General features: G+C 49.0%; 1 protein-coding gene across 1 annotated transcript in view; it reads left to right on the top strand.

Annotated features, from left to right (window-relative positions):
- The first annotated feature begins 5,851 nt into the window (after positions 1-5,851).
- LOC147707535 (nuclear receptor subfamily 0 group B member 2-like) overlaps positions 5,852-18,540 on the top strand; it is a 36,469-nt gene continuing 23,780 nt past the window's right edge. The window contains exon 1 of the mRNA XM_086925227.1: positions 5,852-6,600. Coding sequence (XP_086781353.1) covers positions 6,015-6,600 — 586 coding nt within the window. The 5' untranslated portion in view covers positions 5,852-6,014. The remainder of the gene's footprint in view (positions 6,601-18,540) is intronic.

The following is an 18,540-nucleotide window of genomic DNA, read 5'->3' as shown; positions in this document are numbered from 1 at the left end:
TAAGAGTTATGAACCTCAGAGGGTAAATCTAGCAGTGTGTCCCGCCCCTCACTAAGGAACCACCCCCACAATCCCGCTCCACAATCTCTCTCAGGGACCCGGTGGGAAGACATGGCTACCTCATAGGTCTTTAACCACTGCCCTATGTCATCATTCTTAAAAAACTCTTTTACCACTTCTTTTGGTATGTACACCCTTGACTCTACCTGCACTTGGGTGACGCTGCTACCAGAGGGAGAATGTTCCATGCTTTTAGCTTTCAGCTCCATCTCCCTCAATTTCATTTCATGCTCCATTTGGATTCTTCTCTCTTCCAGAGCAAGCTTTTTGCTTTCTAGCTCCAGTTACCATTTAATTTAAGTTTTGCCATCTCCATCTCATGCGCTCGGGTTTCCTTCCTGTCTGCCAACTCCTCTGGTGACAGGACTATGCCAAAATCATGGATGTTTTCTGCAGGTTCAATTTCCACACCACTCTCAGGAGCCCTTGACTCAATACAGGCCCTCAGCGCTTTTAGGTAGTGAGGTTTGATTCTACATCCTGCGTGGGAAACTCCAAACTTTTTGCAAAAGCCCTTCAGCTGTGGTACTGTGTAGCTCTCTAGTCTCTCTTCTTCCCAGTCAATTTCAATTCCATCAGAGACTTCAGATGCTGCTCTTTCTACGCTGTTTGGGCCAGGCATAATTTTTCAAAAACTGGAGATGTCTTGGCAAACAAAAATCAAAAAGTACGTGGCTGCGCTATTGGTCCCCACTCACTAAGTGGTGTTCACCAATCACTGTATATTAATCACAAATGCAAATTCGAAATCCCTTCCGCTGCTTCCAATGTTAGATTTAGGGGTCTCTGGTTGGCACAGGTAATTACTTGTGACAAGCAGGGACCCTCTCCTCTAGTCAGGACAAGGGGATTACTCTCCAAAATAACCCCTGCTCACCCTCTAGGCAGTGTGGCGCGAGCAGACAAGGCTAAGCTTAGACTGCTAGGAGTTAAGCATTTGTGACCACATACAGTAATTAACTTACAACCCCACAAATGGACACCACACTAGGCCTATCAAAAATATTATCTTTTATATAAGGGTTTAACACAAGACCATATAACGTTGTAAAATGGGCCACAATATAGTTAGCAATCCAGTTCGGGTTTAAAAAGCGTAGTTTCTTGTTCCGGGCGCTTTGCGCTGTCTGTGCTGCTCTCTTGAGAAAGATCGTACTTGGAAAGAGTTAAAAATACACGCCGCGGACTCTCTAGTCCGGTGCACACACAGTCACAGTGCGATTCCTACCTTGGCTTTGAGTCCGGCTCGGACAGTGCGTTGTCTGAGGTGAAGGCGGGTCGGGCGTGGTCGGCCTCTCTTTGATGCGGGCCCGGCTCGGGGTAGGCGTGCTAAGCCAGGCGTTGAGCGGGGCCACGGGGATCGAGGCGGACGGTCCCGGCGTTGAGGCGTTCACGGGACGCAGCGGCGTTCGAGCCATACCTTGAAGAGCGGGGGCTGCCTGTCAAGTCGAGCCATGCTGTGCGAGGCGGCTGGTACGCGGCGAGCGTACAGGTTGTCCTCACCTTTGTTGGGCGCTCGATCACTCAACTGCCAGCGGCAGGAGTATGGCAAGGTATGCGGTTCACAGGAGGGGAGGTGGAGCGGTGTGCAGGCGGCCCCTCTGTGGATGGTGCGAGCCACAGCTCGTAAACAGAGCGGAGGCGCACGGTGCAGGGCGGCCACGGGTCACTGCTTCACAGCGGGTTTAGAGTTCTTGCGAGGTGCACTGAATTCGCAGTTCCAGCGGCACGGCGAGGGGGCAGTTTTCAAGCAGCTCTTGTAGGCAGGAGGAGTCCAATAGTCCTGAGACTCCATTCAGGGGGCAAGCTCACCCACAAGCCCTTGGAGATTGTTGAAAGCACAAGTTGATAAAAGTCTCTTTAGTCTCTTCCTCTCCTCTCGCAGCAAAGCAACCACTGCAGGCCAATCCCCAGGTCAGGGACAGTACTCCTCCTTGCAGCTTTCCCAGTTCCTTCTCGTCGGGCAGAGGTTCTTCTTGGTTCAAGCAGTATCTAATTTCTTAGGAGCAGGGCTCCAATATTTATACTACAAATCTTTTGTTCTTGCAGGCCAGGGGGCCTTCGCCTAGTTCAGTCCAGTTCTTGAGCACTTTGTGGACATGCTTCTGACTTCTTATTTCAGGGTGCAGGGCAGCGACATCAGACGCTCCACAGGAGGTGGAGCCAGCATTGTGGTGGCAGAGCACAGCCCTATTCAGAGTCAAGGGGCACTCCTCCCACCCATTTTGGATGTAATCCTCCTATTCACCACCTGGCTGCCCAGCCTGTCTCCTGGTAATCCCCAGCCCTGTCGCTCACAGAAACCAGACAGCAGATACACATCAGAGCAGAGGCGGGCTGAAAAGGTTAGGCAAGCAAATACCAACTTTCTAAAAGTGGTATTTGCAAACACAGAACATTAAAATAAACTTTACTAAAAGATGTATTTTATTATTCTGAGTTCAGGCATACTAAACTCGAATTTCTACCATGTTCTCTGAGTCTGTTAGGATCATAGGATGTAACAATTCTAACAGCCTATTCTGGCCTATGAGAACAGGTAGCCTTGCAATAGTGAAAAAGGAAAATGGCTATAATTCACTATTAGGACATGCCACACACATCAGGGCTTGTCCTACCTTATACTTACAATGCACCCTGCCCTAGGGCCTATCATAGGGGTGACTAATATGAAGTTAAGGGAAGGTTTAGGGACTGGCAAGTAGGTGCACTTGCCCAGTCAGCATGACAGTGCCAGACTGCACGCAGGCTCTGCAATGGCAGACCTTAGACACATTTTAGCAGGCTGCTTCTGTGGGTGGCACAACCAGTGCTGCAGGCCCACTAGCAGCATTTGGATTTACAAGCCCTGGGCACTCCTGGTGCACTTTACTGGGGTCTGACAGTAAACCAAATAAGCCAATCATGGAATCCAATCAATGTATATATTTTATACAGGTAGCACTTGCACTGTGGCACTGATTGGCAGTGGCACAGTGCTCTGAGCCGCTAACACCAGCAAAAACACATGAGGCACAGCAACAAAATGGAAGGGATACCCACGCCAATGGTGCCAGGTCTAACACATATAACAATTTAACATCATATAGCGTGCTTCTATTTTACCAACGCAAGCACAAGGAGATGATGGACAAAGTGCTGAAACTTTTCAGACACTCACCCCTAGTCACAGATCTGGGTTGAATCCATCATTGTTCTTTAGCTCACTTCACCACCCCAGTTCTGGCACAGCTATATGCAAATCAGTATTGACCCTGTGCCTCATGAGAACAGTCCAGTCCAAACTGCCAAGGCATGCCTTCCCTCAACCGGACTGTTCCCATGAGGCATAGGGTCAAGACTGATTTGCATATGGCTGGGTCTAAACTGGGGTGGCATGGTGAGCGAAAGAATGATGGATTTAACCCAGATCTCTTGACTGGGGGTGAATGTATGATATATCCAGCATTCCGTCCATTATTTGTTTGCGTAGCACTTTTCATCCTAAGTGGGATGGGTATGCCCAGACATGGGTCCCTTGCTCACTGTGCCACTGGATTCAAGCTAGCCTTGCTGAAGAAATGTAATACCCATAAACCGGTCCCAGGATGCTTGTTCCCGGTCCAGGGAGGACTTGGCTTGGCAGTTCGGTCTGGACTATTCCCATGAGGTACAGGGTCAAGACTGATTTGCATATGGTGGCTGGGTCTAAACTGGGGTGGCATGGTGAGCAAAAGAACGGTGGACTTAACCCAGATCTCTTGAATGGGGGTGAACGTATGATTTATTCAGCATTCCGTCCATCATTTGTTTGTGTAGTACTTTTCATCCTAAGTGGGATGGGTATGCCCAGACGTGGGTCCCTTGCTCACTGTGCCAAAGGATTCAAGCTAGCCTGGCTGTTGAAGGATAATACCCAGAAACCGGTCCCAGGGTGCTTGTTTCCAGTCCAGGGAGGACCTGGCTTGGCAGTTCGGTCTGGACAGTTCCCAAGAGGCGCAGGGTCCAGACTGATTTGCATATGGCTGGGTCTAAACTGGGGTGGCAGTTTCTGGGTTAGGGTGGGGGCTTTGTTCTTTTCTTCTCTAGTTGTATTGATTGTTTTCTGTAATTTTGCCTATCATTCAATTGCACTGGGGCCCTTCATGCCCTAGTTGGTGGCATTGCCCTTCTAAACTGGTATGAATTATTGACATTTATTTCAATAAAAAGATTGAAACCATAAACTGGGGTGGCATGGTGAGCAAAAGAACTATGGGCCCGATACACAGAATGAACTTAAGACTAAATCCTAAACTTACTACTATTTGGTATTCACAGAATACACTTACTACTTTTGGGATTCACAAAGTGAACTTACTACTTTCGGGATTCACAGAATGTGCTTACTACTTTCGGTATACACAGAATAGATTTAAGACTACTAACTTTAGGTCCGCACTCGGGCCGTAAATTCCGGCCCAGAGGTGGAGCTTACGGCTTGGGGGCAGAGCTTACGGCCCAGAGGCGGAGCTTACGGCCCAGAGGCAGAGCTTGTGACCCAGAGGTGGAGATTTCAGCCATGGCAAAATACCCACCTCTGAGCCAGAAACTCCGCCTCCAAGCCGCAAGCCCCGCCTCCGGGCCGGAAGCTCCACCTTTGTGCCGTAAGCTCTGCCCCTAAGCCGTAAGCTCCACCTCCGGGCCGGAATTTACGGCCCGAGTGCGGACGTAAAGTTAGTAGTCTTAAATCTATTCTGTGAATACTGAAAGTAGTAAGCACATTCTGTGAATCCCAAAAGTAGTAAGTTCACTTTGTGAATCCCGAAAGTAGTAAGTGTATTCTGTGAATACCAAATAGTAGTAAGTTAGGATTTAGTCTTAAATTCATTCTGTGAATCGGGCCCAGTGAATTTAACCCAGATCTCTTGACTGGGGGTAAATGTATGATTTATTCAGCATTCCGTCCATCATTTGTTTGCGTAGCTCTCTATTTTAACAACGTCAACATGCCTCCCCTCATGTTGCCTTCTCCGCTGGCCCAGAAAAATGGCATGAAAAAATGTAGCCACCTTCCCCACTTTATTTACTTTATAGTGGGACTAGCAAGGCCCCTGGCAGCCTATGGCACTGACTGGCATGAACTGAGAGGGTTATGGCCTAGTGAGAAAGCCGCACAGACAAGGGGCCCTCGACTTCCTGCCACCGTCACTCTCTGTCGATAGTGTTCGCGGGGTTGCTGTAAGGAGGCAATAGATTTAATAAATCCGAGGTAATCGCCAGGGTTAACAAAAATATGAACATGCAATTCTTCGCGGCCTCTTAAATTGTACAGTTTATCGTAAAACAACCCGAGGTACAAGATGTTCACGAGCACACAACAGTTTCAAATTTGACTTTCAACCTGGACGTCCCTGGCTTGCTTGCTAATAAACAAGGTCATCTATCTTTAACAAAAAAGAAATCACAAGGGGTTTGCTGCTTCTGCAATTAACATATTTTTCTGTTGACTTTTCTCTCAAGGCCAGGCTAAATATGATACATTACTCGCAATTGTAAACCGAGGACTGTTGGCAGCCTCAGAAGAGAGTCCTTGGTCGCTCGGAGCCCAGATAGCTGCAGCATTTCAATGATGTCAAATAGTAAAACCTTCACATCCCCCCTGGGCCCTTTGTTCCGCCAGGCGCGCGCGGGCGACAGTCACAAGCCCTTTCCATTCAGATAATCACAGGCTGCAGATACCGCCGCTGATTCGCGCGGGCCCCGCCTTGTTTGGTTATGAATGAAAACACTCAAGAGCAAATAAAGTTCAAGGCGATTTCGCTGCACAGGGTCACGGGCTGCCGTTCAACTTGGAGCGTGTAATAAAAAGCGCAGGGCGCCTACCGGTTTGGCAAGGACAGGCCCGGGGCCTGGACGCACGCACACGCAGCGCAGGGAGGCAGGTGCTGCGCGCCGGCTGGGGCTCAGACGGCGCAGGCAGCTCGACCAGCGACATGGCTTGTGATGGGAGGCATGCAAGCGTCGGCAAATGTCAGTGCAAGGCCGCTCCTCCTGACAGCATCTTGCTCGGTATCCTCAGCGCGGAGCAAAGGTCAGAAGGAAGATGGCGGCCTCCTTCCCTCCGCTACCACCAGCCTCTGCACAGATCTCCGACTCGGGAGGGCTGCCCCTGTCACGAGAACCGCCAGGTGGTCCTCAAGTCCCCGGAGCTCACCTGCAAGAGGGCCTCGGAGGTGCTTCTGAAGACCGCGGCCTTCATCCAGAACCTGCCCTCTTTCTACCAGCTGCCACCGGGGGACCAGCGGCTCTTGGTGCAGCAGTGCTGGGCCCCTCTCTTTGTCCTGGGACTGGCTCAGGAGAAGGTGGATTTTGACACGACAGACATTTCGGCACCCAGTTTGCTGAAACAGATCCTCATGAACCAATCTGACTCTGAGGATGACATACGGAAGATTGACCCTCTTGGCGCACCGTTCGCAGAAGTTCAAAGGATGAAGAGTTTTATGGGCAAGTTGTGGAGCTTGGACATCTGCGCAAAAGAATATGCATACCTTAAGGGCATTGTTCTCTTTAATGCAGGTAGGAGATACCGAAATATTCGTAGCACCATGCAACGCAGGTGCAAACCTGAGCAAATAGTTATAGAGGAAATGTAGAACTCGCATATGTATCTGTAGAGGGTTTGTTCGCATCTAAACACACTCGATAGGCATCATATACAATGTATGGATCTTGTATCTAGAATGTACGCTTATGTTGCAATGTGACTGTATATATGATAGTGTAGCACGTATGATGCCTAAATCTATGCTGAAAAAAATATTGCTTTAGACATCTTAAACTAGGCGGAGGTGGAGCAAATGAGCTGTACAGTTGCACATGGGGTTAAGCGCCTGCTGCTGGTATTATAGCACAACCGCAACAGCAAAGGTGTTTCATTCCTATTCCGCCCTTCAGCCTTCGGAGGATGATAAATTGGGTATTATTCAGTTGTGTTAAAAATACAGTCACATATGTAGAATGCTTTTAAGCTGCACGCCTAAGATTGTAGGGGTGATTGTTTAAGCTTTTTGACAATGCCGAAAAGTATAAACTAACACTAGTACTAAGCGCATAAAATAAAGTACATCCGAGTAATCGCTGCGCTGTATAGCAGATACATTGATTGCTCATGACAACCCCACTGCTGTCCTTCGTCTAGTTGCATCATGGCGTTGGTGTGTGTACATTAATGTGCCCTATTGCTACGAATGACTCGGTCAACCAATCACAAAATGAGTAATCGCCAAGATAAGTTTATGATTTGCACTTTAAATATTTTCAGTACAACACAAGAACATGAATCCTCAAATAGGGAATGGATCGCGTTGTCCTTTACCATACCGAACACACTATAAATTGGAGTCAAAATGTCCCAGACTCGGCCCAACAAATCTTGTATAACGGGCCGAGTACCAAAAGACCAAAATACGGAAGGCACAGCAACAAAGTCAAAGGTCCTAACATGAAAACACGTTTTCTACGCCCTCCTAAATGCCACATTTTAAATTGCTTTGATTGGGCTTTCTCTTGGGACAGTATCAGTCTCTGTTGCTCATTTGTCTCTGTGCTCATCAACATGTTTCTCGACAGTGTGTTGTTTTTCACTAGCTGCGAGTCTCTGTTCTCAATTATACTTTTTGTAATGCTTTCTTATGACAGATCATCATTTCGCAGCGCTGTTGGCAGCATTGGTGACATTTATTTGATTAGCCAACCAAAATCCATCTTGAATGGGGCGCAGTCTGAAATTCTCCTTTTACAATTGTGTCTTTCAAACATTTTGCAGCGCTTTGATGCCCCAGATCGGGCTTTGCACGCTGTAGAAAAAACATAAAACGAACTGGCTGTGAGGAATTCACTATAAACAAGTGTGGACTGGAGTACCGAACAGCAGCGCACACTCCATTCAACTGCTTTTCAGCGTGAATGGCACCTACTCAGGTGGGTCAGAGGGTGCGCCGGATTCTATGCCCATTCAGTCATTGGCCGCTTTGCTAAAAATGTGAACAGCACTTGGCCGCTTTGCTAAAAATGTCAACAGCACTTCCACTTGCTGCCTATCGAGACAGGGCTTTGATATTTTGGCCCATGCTCACTGAGACCGGCAGCTCTTTTCGCACGCCACAAAAAACTGTTAGAACTATATATATATATATATATATATATATATATATATATATATATATATATATATATATATATATATATATATATATATATATATATATATATATATATATATATATATATACACATACATACATACATACATACATATATATATATATATATATCTTCCCCCCCCCCAAAAACCACCTGCTATGCCAGCTGTATTTATCTGGGGAAGCTGGAGAAAGTGACATTCGGGCCAGCAAAAACCCACTTCCACGGGCTCCAGCCCACCGGTGAAATGCCTAGTGAAAGAAGCATTTGCAATGCAATAGGTCTCGCATTAATTAAGTTTGAGCTATTGGCATTGCTAAATAGTGCAACACCAATTGCACCAAAAGTCTATAAATTGTAGGCCAAAAAATGTCTATTGATTTTTGTAGCAATGGTGTCATGCTGCGCTTTAGACGAATATGTTTAAAAGTAAAGTGTGCCATACTACGATTGCTACAATAGTTAATTGTGGATGCGTTAACAATCGATGTGTGCACTGATGGCTGGTGGTGTGTGTGCCTGTAGAAATTGTGCACTGATGGCTTGTGGTGGTGTGTGTGCCTGGTGGAGGTGTGCACTGCCGGCTGGTGGTGTGTGTGCCTGGTGGAAGCGTACACTGACTGCAGGTGGTGTATGTGCCTTGTGAAAGCGTGCACTGATGGCTGGTGGTGTGTGCCTGGTGAAAGCGTGCACTGATGTCTGGTTGTGTGTGTGTGCCTGGTGAAAGTGTGCACTGACAGCTGGTGGTGTGTGTGTGTGCCTGGTGAAAGCATGCACTGATGTCTGGTGGTGTGTGCCTGGTGGAAGCGTGCACTGATGTCTGATGGTGTCTGTGCCTGGTGAAAGTGTGCACTGACGGTGTGGTTGTAGGTGTGGTTGTATGTGTGGTTGTATGAGTGGTTATGTGTGGTTGTGTGAATGTGTATGGTTTTGTGTGTGTGGTTGATTGTGGTTGTGTGTGCGGTTGTGTGTGGTTGTGTGTGTGTGTGTGGTTGTGTGTGTGTGTGTGGTTGTGTGTGTGTGTGGTTGTGTGTGTGGTTGTGGTTGTGTGTGTGTGGTTGTGTGTCTTGTGGTTGTGTGTGTGGCTGTGGTTGTGTATGTGGTTGTGGTTGTGTATGTGTGGTTGTGTGTGTGGTTGTGTGTGTGTGGTTGTGTCTGTGTGTGGTTGTGAGTGTGTGGTTATGTGTGTGGTTATGTGTGTGGTTCTGTGTGTGGTTGTGTATGTGGTTGTGTCTGTGGTTGTGTGTATGTATGTGGTTGTGTGTGTGTGTGGTTGTGTGTGTGTGGTCGTGTTTGTGATTTTGTGTGTGCTTGTGGTTGTGTGTGTGTGGTTGGGTGTGGTTGTGTGTGTGGTTGGGTGTGTGCTTGTGGTTGTGTGTGTGTGGTTGTGGGTGTGGTTGTGTGTGTGCTTGTGTGTGCATCAGAAGCAAACACAATGACAGTCCTAACAAAATACACTGGGCAGATGTTGAATAAAATATTTATCTTGTCAGTGCCCACAGTTTTAAGATGGTGTGTTGGGAGTGTGGCCAAAAGTGTTTAAGAGTTTGTTTAAATACAGACGAGAATGTGGCATGCCTGGGTTTGTGTAAATGGGAGTGAAAGCATTGAATCTCATTTTTGTCGGGCACAGCAGTGAAATATTGCACTTCCAAAGCAATAGGCGAAAGCAGAGCTTAAATCAAAGAGACTGAAAGGAAAATTAAACTAATAATAAAATACTGGCCTATAAATGCAGCAGCAGTACAATGACATGTTTTGCCACAAAAGGACATGGATCACGCTTCAATCAAGTAAATAAAATATCTGGCAAAGTCATGTGGCACCAACAAAAGGAAACCTTTGCTGCTGCAGAGACTCTTGTACAGATAGACGCACCTAAGCTGCTCACTAATATGTTACACATGCATGGACATTGACTTTTTCTGTGACATTATATATTCTAAATGTATGGACGTCAGCGGCTTCTGTGACATTACCCCGTGAAAAATGAATGGAACTTCAGCTGTTTCTGTGAAATTGCATACTGGGAAATTTGGACTTCAGCAGTTTCTATGAGGTCAGATATTAAGAAATATATCGATTTTAAATATATGGATGTAAGCTGCTTAAGTGACCTTGCACATTGGAAACGGTATGGCCCTTGACTTTTCTATGACATCACACACACTGTGAATCATGTGAACTTCATCCGTTTTCACATCACATATTCTGACATGTATGATCACCAACAGTTTTATGACATTATATGTTGCAAGAAGATATGGGCTTGTTCTGCTGATTTCGGTCACTGTGTAACATGTATGTTTCCGGTGATTTTAAATGCTGTTAAGCCTGTAGAGGTGAACACATTTATGTGACATTACATCTTGTAAGTACTTAATTAATCCCTCTTTACTGCTGTATATTGTCAATTGCTTTAATTTAGTGTTTAATTATCGCCGTTGCCTGTAGTTTCTGAGGAAAAAAAAAGAGATGCATACTGCTGGGAAGAGTGGCGATGTCGGGTTTGGATGTGTTTGTTCTGCTATAACCTGATAATACGCACGTAACCCGAACGCTCGTCTCCAGCCATTTACTTACGACAAAGCTGTTTTCGATGTTTCGCAGAGAGTTACAAGTGGCAATGGTATTTGCGGAATTGGAATAAAACCGCGTTAAAAAATAAATATTTATGTGGCTGAAGTTGACCACAACTTTACTATGCACAGTGAACCTGGCCCAGACGTTCCTTCTGATTTGCTTATAAAATTAAGTATTTTACCTAATAATTCACAGAGTTGATTGAGAGTGTGCTAATGGCAAATGGTGTGTGGCAAATGGTGATCACTTTTGCGGCCGCTTTGATGTTCTCAGTGGCCGAAACCGGTCGTAGGATGCTTGTTTCGGGTCTAGGGAGGACCTGGCTTGGCAGTTTGGGCTGGACTGTTCCCATGAGGCACAGGGTCAAGACTGATTTGCATATGGCCAGGTCTAAACTGGGGGGGCATGGTGAGCAAAAGAATGATGGATTTAACCTAGATTTCTTGACTGGGGTGAATGTTTTGATTTGTTCTGCATTCCGTCCATCAATTGTGTGTCTTTTGCTTTCTGGCCCTGAGAGCACCAGGTATGCCCAGGTATGGCTCACTGTGCCAGTGAAATCAAGCTATCCTGGCTGAAGAGAGGTGAAACCCCAAAACCGGCCCTTGGATGCTTGTTTCGGGTCCAGGGAGGACCTGACTTGGCAGTTTGGGCTGGACTGTTCCCATGAGGCACAGGGACAAGACTGATATGCATATGGCCAGGTCTAAACTGGGAGGGGCATGGTGAGCAAAAGAATGATGGATTTAACCTAGATTTATTGAATGGGGTGAGTGTTTTGATTTGTTCTGCATTCCGTGCATCAATTGTGTGTCTTTTGCTTTCTGGCCCTGAGTGCGCCAGGTATTCCCAGGTAATCAATCAATCAATCATCGCATTTATATAGCGCACTACTTACCCAGAGGGTCTCAAGGCGCTGGGGTGGGGGGGATCTGCTACTGCTCGAACAACCAGGTCTTGAGTTGCTTCCTGAAGGCGAGGTGGTCCTGGGTCAGGCGGAGGTGGGTGGGGAGGGAGTTCCATGTCTTGGCGGCGAGGTAGGAGAAGGAACGTCCCCCTGTGGTGGCTCTACGGATGCGGGGGATGGCGGCGAGGGCGAGGCTGGTCGATCGAAGCTGGCGTTTGGGAGCGTAGAAGTATGGCTCACTGTACCACTGGAATCAAGCTATCCTGGCTGAAGAGAGGTAAAACCCCGAAACCGGTCCTAGGATGCTTGTTTCGGGTCCAGGGAAGACCTGGCTTGGCAGTTTGGGCTGGACTGTTCCCATGAGGTGCAGGGTCAAGACTGATTTGCATATCGCCAGGTCTAAACTGGGGTGGCATGGTGAGCAAAATAATGATAGATTTAACCCAGATCTCTTGACTGGGGGTGAATGTTTTGATTTGTTCTGCATTCAGACCATCAATTGTGTGTCTTTTACTTTCTCACCCTGAGTGCGCCAGGTATGCTGAGACGTTGGTCCTGGGCTCACTGTGCTACTGGAATTAAGCTATCCTGGCTGAAGAGGGGTAAAAGCGGTCCTAGGATGCTTGTTTCCTGTCCAGGGAGGACAAGGCTTGGCAGTTCAATCTTGACTGTTCCCATGAGGCACAGGGTCAAGACTGATTTGCATATGGCCAGGTCTAAACTGGGGTGGGAGGGTGAGCAAAAGAATTATAGATTTAACCCAGATCTCTTGACTGGGGGTGAATGTTTTGATTTGTTCTGCATTCGTCCATCAATTGTCTGTCTTTTGCTCTATTTATGTAGTCTTTATTTTTTATTAAATGTGAAGCAAAATTATTGTTTGTTATACGCAGGGTTTTTGTAGAGCACAAATCTTGTACTGAATTACTTCAGTATGTCATGTTTTTTTTTTTTTTTTAATTTTTGAAAACCTTTATTTGAGAAAATGGATGCGTACAAATACAGGCCTACAACCGGGGGGCCGGCCACGGAACAAAACTGGAAAGCACCATTATCAACTAAAGGCACGGAGTGGTTAGACGATATTACATAATGCTGCAAGTCAATGATATTACCTAACTGGAACCACTCGACATAGGATCAAAGAAGGTTAATTTTTTTTCTATATTAAGGAATAAAGGATCAGTTGTATAGGTATCAACCTGGTGTACGTGGCGGGGAACAAACCAACTGTTTCATTTCAGTACAGCCAAAAAGCCATAATCAGAAATGTCCAGAGCATGCAAAACATAGGTTCGCTTACAGTTCCTCATTGGTAGTATCCACGCCCGACCACATGTACCCAGAGACAAACTGAACAGCGTTTCGGCAGTAATAAAAACCATCGGGGAAACAAATAAGTTGCAATCATTATACAACCCAACCCAAGAAATAAGAAAACAAAAGTACTAAAGAGAAAAGGAAGTAAGGGGACTCCACGTTACTGTACTCGCCCCCCAGTGGTAATGGCGATCAGTAATACAAATAGCGAACGTGCTTGGGGGCGGAGCGATTAATTCAGGATAAACAGAGCCATGGGCACCATATTACATATAATACCTATTCCTCCCCTCCCAGTAACTCACCCCGCGGGTTTACGCACAGTCGTGGAGATCCAAGAAAAGGACACAAAAGAGCCATAGAAACAAAGAACTATCTAATAGACCCTAATCCACCCGTCCCACCCTGCACCCCTGCAGAAGGCTACGGCCTAACCCCCCCAGCAGCGTGCCTGTCGCCCTAATTATGAACCCGAAATATAGAATAAGATAATATAGAGAAACGGAAAAAGAAAGAGAGAAAAAAGGAAAGCCTGGGGAGAGGGACCATTTAGCGAATGTCGCGGCCCCCGCCCCCCGCCCACACACGCCATGAGCGTGGCCCAAAACGAAACTAGCAAGTGTTCATTTATGCGTAAATATGAAGGAATCAACAAAGTATCACAATTTGGGGCAGTCCATAACTCCATTCACCAATTAGTAGTCCTCCGAAGTAAGAACCGGGCTCATCCTAGTCCTTTCTTAGTTAACGTCATGATGTGCGTCGATCCAGTGGGCATAGGACATGGCGATAAGAAAAAGCTGTGGAAAAGTTGCTGGACGATCAATGGAAGCAGCCAAAGGGACCTCCTCTACCGATGGCAATGCAGGAATTGTTCACGGCAACCGTGTATACCAATGTCAATGATCACCAGCGGTTCCACCCGCTCACGTATCGGATCCTCGCTACCCCAACCAGAAAGCGGGGAACCATCAACGACCACCCCGGGCCCATCCGCGTCCTCAAGAGACGACCCGGGAGCAATGGCGGCCAGTACGTCGTCCTGCACACAAGAGTCCTGGGCCATGGTCGATTTCCAATTCTTCAACGCTTGCAGGACATCGCCAATCGTGGGTTCGAGCTCACCAGTGCAGGCCCAAGCGGAGCACAAGGGCAAGGAATTGGCATCCCGGGACTTTACACAGGACATGGCAACAGCCGCCATTTTGCGACAATTGCGCCGTCTCTTCGGGATCATCTCCCGGGGTGAGCTCACCAGTAGGACCCCGGCGGATCCTCCTCAAGCGCACAAGCAGCACCCACGGTGCTAAAATGATGACCACCAAAAGAGGGGGACCCGCCGGCGACACCGCTCCGCTAGGATTACTCTCTGCCACCGAGCGAAGGAGTCCAGTATGGCCGGACGGCAACAAAGGGGGGAGCCACCAAACACGGCGTCCCCAACCCGCAACTTGCCGCACACCACCTCTGGAGCACCGGACGGTAGTCCTAGGCACGTTCATTTGCCTCCAGGCTCTTCGCACATCGGCATCTTCCGGCCGGCCCCAATCCTCCACCGAGGCCGCCGCCGACACCGTCTCGCCGGCAACTCGCTAAGGGCGAGGCCCCGGTCTCAACCTCGGAGAGGCCGCACTTTCCGGGAGGACGCCGCTGCGGATCCACTGAGCACCGGACCCACCAGGATGGATGGTAAGTGACTGCAGGGCTTTGCATATAAGTCGTTGTTCGTTTTGGGCAGGATGAACGACAGGATATTCGAATTTAGACAGGTAGGACGGCGGAGCCGAGCTAACGTGCGACCATCTCGTTGTCGAGCTTGGCTCCCCCCCCCCAGTATGTCATAGTTAAGGAAAACAATAGCAAAATAAAGTGATGGGCCAAGGATCCCACTGTTTGGTTAAATGAGAATTATGGGATTTGAGTTCAGGACTGCATATTTTGCAGTTTGGAGACTGTAGGATTGATTACAGCGTTCTCCCTTCCGTTTAATACTAAAGGCCAGCTCTTTGTGTTCAGTTACTCAAGTAGTGTTATCATATGGGGTTCCATAATGACATTAATCACTCCTCAATAAAAACTGACACTATACACACATTCATGCATGTGCATGGGCACAGTCATAAGATTTAAAGATGTGCTTTTCTATTTAAAATGTTCCCACAAACACTGAATCTCAACCACAGGGATTCAACATGTCTGTCAGAAATCATGCTGCAATTCACAAGCCCCCCTTTGAATAGAAATAACCTAAGGTACAAACGCCGAAGGGGATTCATGACTTCTTTGTTTTTGTTAATTATTTATATTCAGTCATTTGAGTGTTGATACTCTCCTTAAATTGTTCTTTTTCTCAAGTCAGAAAGCAGCAGTAACATTAACATAAAAAAGCGTCTCATGCCTTCCCTTACTCTGTTTGACTGACATGATTTTAGGAGAAGCTGAACACTGCAATAATCGCAATAAAACACTGAAACAAAGAGGTATTTGATTCCCCACAAAAATTGTTTCTCAGCTTCCAACGCTTCACGGAGACTTCAGCAATGTGCAGCATGGCTCCAGAGAGCTGTTGCCACTGTTTAATTTCAGTTTCCACTTCAAAATCCTTTGGAAGATATTTTCTGCTACATTGTCCTGTTTCGAAATCTGGGGTTTGGGGGTAACCTTTCAGCCCCCAACGGTCTCTACACCTATGTTCAGCCCTTCAAACAACCCCCAGAAAAGAACAATACAGTATTTATATATTTGGATAAAGCCACATTTCGCCATTACGTAGAGGGTGGCACCCAGTCTTGGCCTTGCCTTACAAGGGACAGTGCAGTCTGAACTCAATGGCCGAGTTCTCTTAGAATACAAGCACAAACATCCCTCTTAGAACAGAAATACAAAGAACCCTAGGAAAGTTTCAGCCTTGTTGGACCTCATCAGTGAGGTGTGGCTTGAATCCAATGGCTCAATGAGCTTGTGACCCACATCAGCCAAAACCTGGAAAGGTACAGATCTCAATTAGTTTTGCAACACACTGACTCATTCTTTACCTACTCCCACTAAGAACATGGAGTTCTACGAGGAAGTAATATCGGACTGGCTAATGGTAGCCAGAAATATTCATGCTCCTCTCTGAAAAACGAAACTAATTCCTTGGCATGAAGCGTTGAAATAGTTTTCAGCGGAGTTGAAAGCTGCAAAACTGGAACTCCTGCAGGTGGAACAGAAATGGCGTAATACCTACCTGCCTGAAAGTTTTTCGCCCAATGACTAAAAGCAAATCAAAAAATAATTCTCTGGGGCGTGGTCTGACTAGCGATGTGGTAGGACGTGTCTCCCGGGAGCTCCCGACATCTGCCACCAACATAAGCTATCAAAGCGGAGCTGGGTGCCACTGCTACTTCCCTGGAGGGAGACACTGGCCAGCGTGACCTGGGGTGCCTGTAGTGTGGCCCTTTGGCAGCCTTCAGAGACAGCGGGGGTGGACGGCGAGGAGACGGCGGGGACTCTGAGGCGGGAGCCACCATTTTGTGGAACCTGCGCAGTGGCCCGTCCCGAGGATCACTACCACCGGAGAGGCCGCTAGATCTTGTGGTGCAATCCCAGAGTGTGCCGCGGCGGCTGGGGCGATAGGGTGCAGAATCGCTACCGCTAGCCCTCTGGTGCTGGGTCTGGCGCTGACAGAGGCCCTGAGGCTTGGGCGGAGATGGAGATCGGGCCTGGAGAGTGGAGGACCTGAGCAGTCCTGACGACCCTCTTTCCCCCCCCGCCCAGGAGAGAGCAAAGCGAAGCGGATCGACGGAGGTTGGGAGCCCGCAGGTTGGCGCCCGCGGCGACACAATCCTGCTTGTGGAAAGGTGCTCTGACAGGGAAAGCCAGTGGCCATCATTCTGGGCGCCTTTAGGAAAGCATCTCCCCCTCAGCAGAGCACACGAGTTTACGACGTGACGCGTTGGACACTCACCATCTGTGGCCCTCCCGCATCAGGCTGTTTGGATCTGCCTGTGAGCCTTGGAAACCTGATGTGGGGAGACAGTATCTCCGTCGCTGGGCCCCTGGTGCTGGCCCCTGCGGGTGACGGAGGCCCTGGATTGGGCCCGCAGCGGATGGCGGTGAGGCGGGAAGCCTTGGTTTCCTGGACTTGAGGCACGCTGAGACGACCGGCGAGAGGTGAGCGCTCCCCCTGGCCCCCGGGTGCCCCTATCGACCTGGGCACTAGCTGCAGCCATCACCCTGGGGACTCCCCCGCAGGTTGCTGTCGCTGCGGGCTGATCAGCGTGCAGCGGCGGGGGTGAGTGCGGGGGAGTCACTGCTCGCCATCTTGCAGTTGCGGCCTGGGGCACTGAACCTCCTCCCCGCATCCTGCCCTGCTTTGCCTGGTTGCCTGGGGAGTGGAGCTGCACTGCGCTGTGGGCTCCTGGCTCCGGTGGCTGCTGCGGGGGATAATCGGGGAGGAGGTGGCGGACTGGAGGCGGGGGCGGCAATCCTGTGAACTGCCGGGCGGGGCTCCCCCTTGCAGCCTGACTGTACCTAAGGGACCCTGAGCCTCTCCGTGACGCTCGGGGGCGCCCGGAACTGCCCTCGGCCCAGGAGAAACCTTGTATGCCTATCTGTGGGACTTGAGGGCCCTAGCGCTTGAAGTGCGCTCTCCTGCCCTCCATTTTGTGTGCACTCCCATGGGGGCCTAGTACTGCTGGCCCCTAGATATCCTGGCACACGGAGAGCTGTGGCCCCGCTGCTCTCCCGTGCTCCGCGGTGTCCTGCTTCTGTGGAGGAGGTTTGTGGAGGGCCTGCGAGAGGCTGGTGCTGAGAGCCAGAGCGGGAGGGCACTGGACGTCGGCACCATTGGCCGCCATCTCAAGGACTAAAGCTGGTGGTGATTTCGCCTGCACGCACCTCGTCATAATTGCTCAGGGGGTGAGTGAACTTGTGGACTGTAGCTTGGATGACTCTGAGAGAGGTGTGGGGGGAGGCTGTTGAGGGCTCCGGCGGGATGAGAGGTGGAGGGGCAGATACATTCCCTATTTTGGATTAGGTGACGGGGTGAGGCCTTGCACTGCTGCGGCTGATTGCCCTGCTCTCTGGGCCTGGTGTCTCCTGAGTACCGGGGGGACGGTGGTCTGCTTGGGGGTGGCTGTGTGGGGTCACGTGGGGCCAGCCCTGGTAAGGGGTGAATGATTGCATTGACTGGGCCCCTCTGACCCACTGAGGCCTTTACCTGTTTCCGCTCGGAAGAGTGGGAGTGCTGTCTGCGCCCTGCTCTGCACTCTTGGTGCTGGCCTGTCAGACTCCTGCGACTGGTGCCCCTGGGTGGTGATCCCTTCATCCTGTCCTGACCTAGTGTGTGGTGAGTCGGGACTGACTGGTTCTTGTGACATCTATGTTCTGACGAGCGGACGAGGAAGCAATTGGAGACCCCCGCTCGTTCTGGGGTAGAGGCCTTGGATCCCCACGACCTACCCAGTCGCTGCGTTGGAGAGCAGAAGGCCTCTGCGTATCTCCCGTTGGGCGTGAAGCGG

The sequence above is a fragment of the Lissotriton vulgaris genome, chromosome 6, assembly GCF_964263255.1.
Source record: "Lissotriton vulgaris chromosome 6, aLisVul1.2, whole genome shotgun sequence".
Classification (NCBI taxonomy): Eukaryota; Metazoa; Chordata; class Amphibia; order Caudata; family Salamandridae; genus Lissotriton; species Lissotriton vulgaris.
The sequence above is the reverse complement of the archived record's forward strand: the minus strand, read 5'-3'. Positions and strand labels throughout refer to the sequence as shown.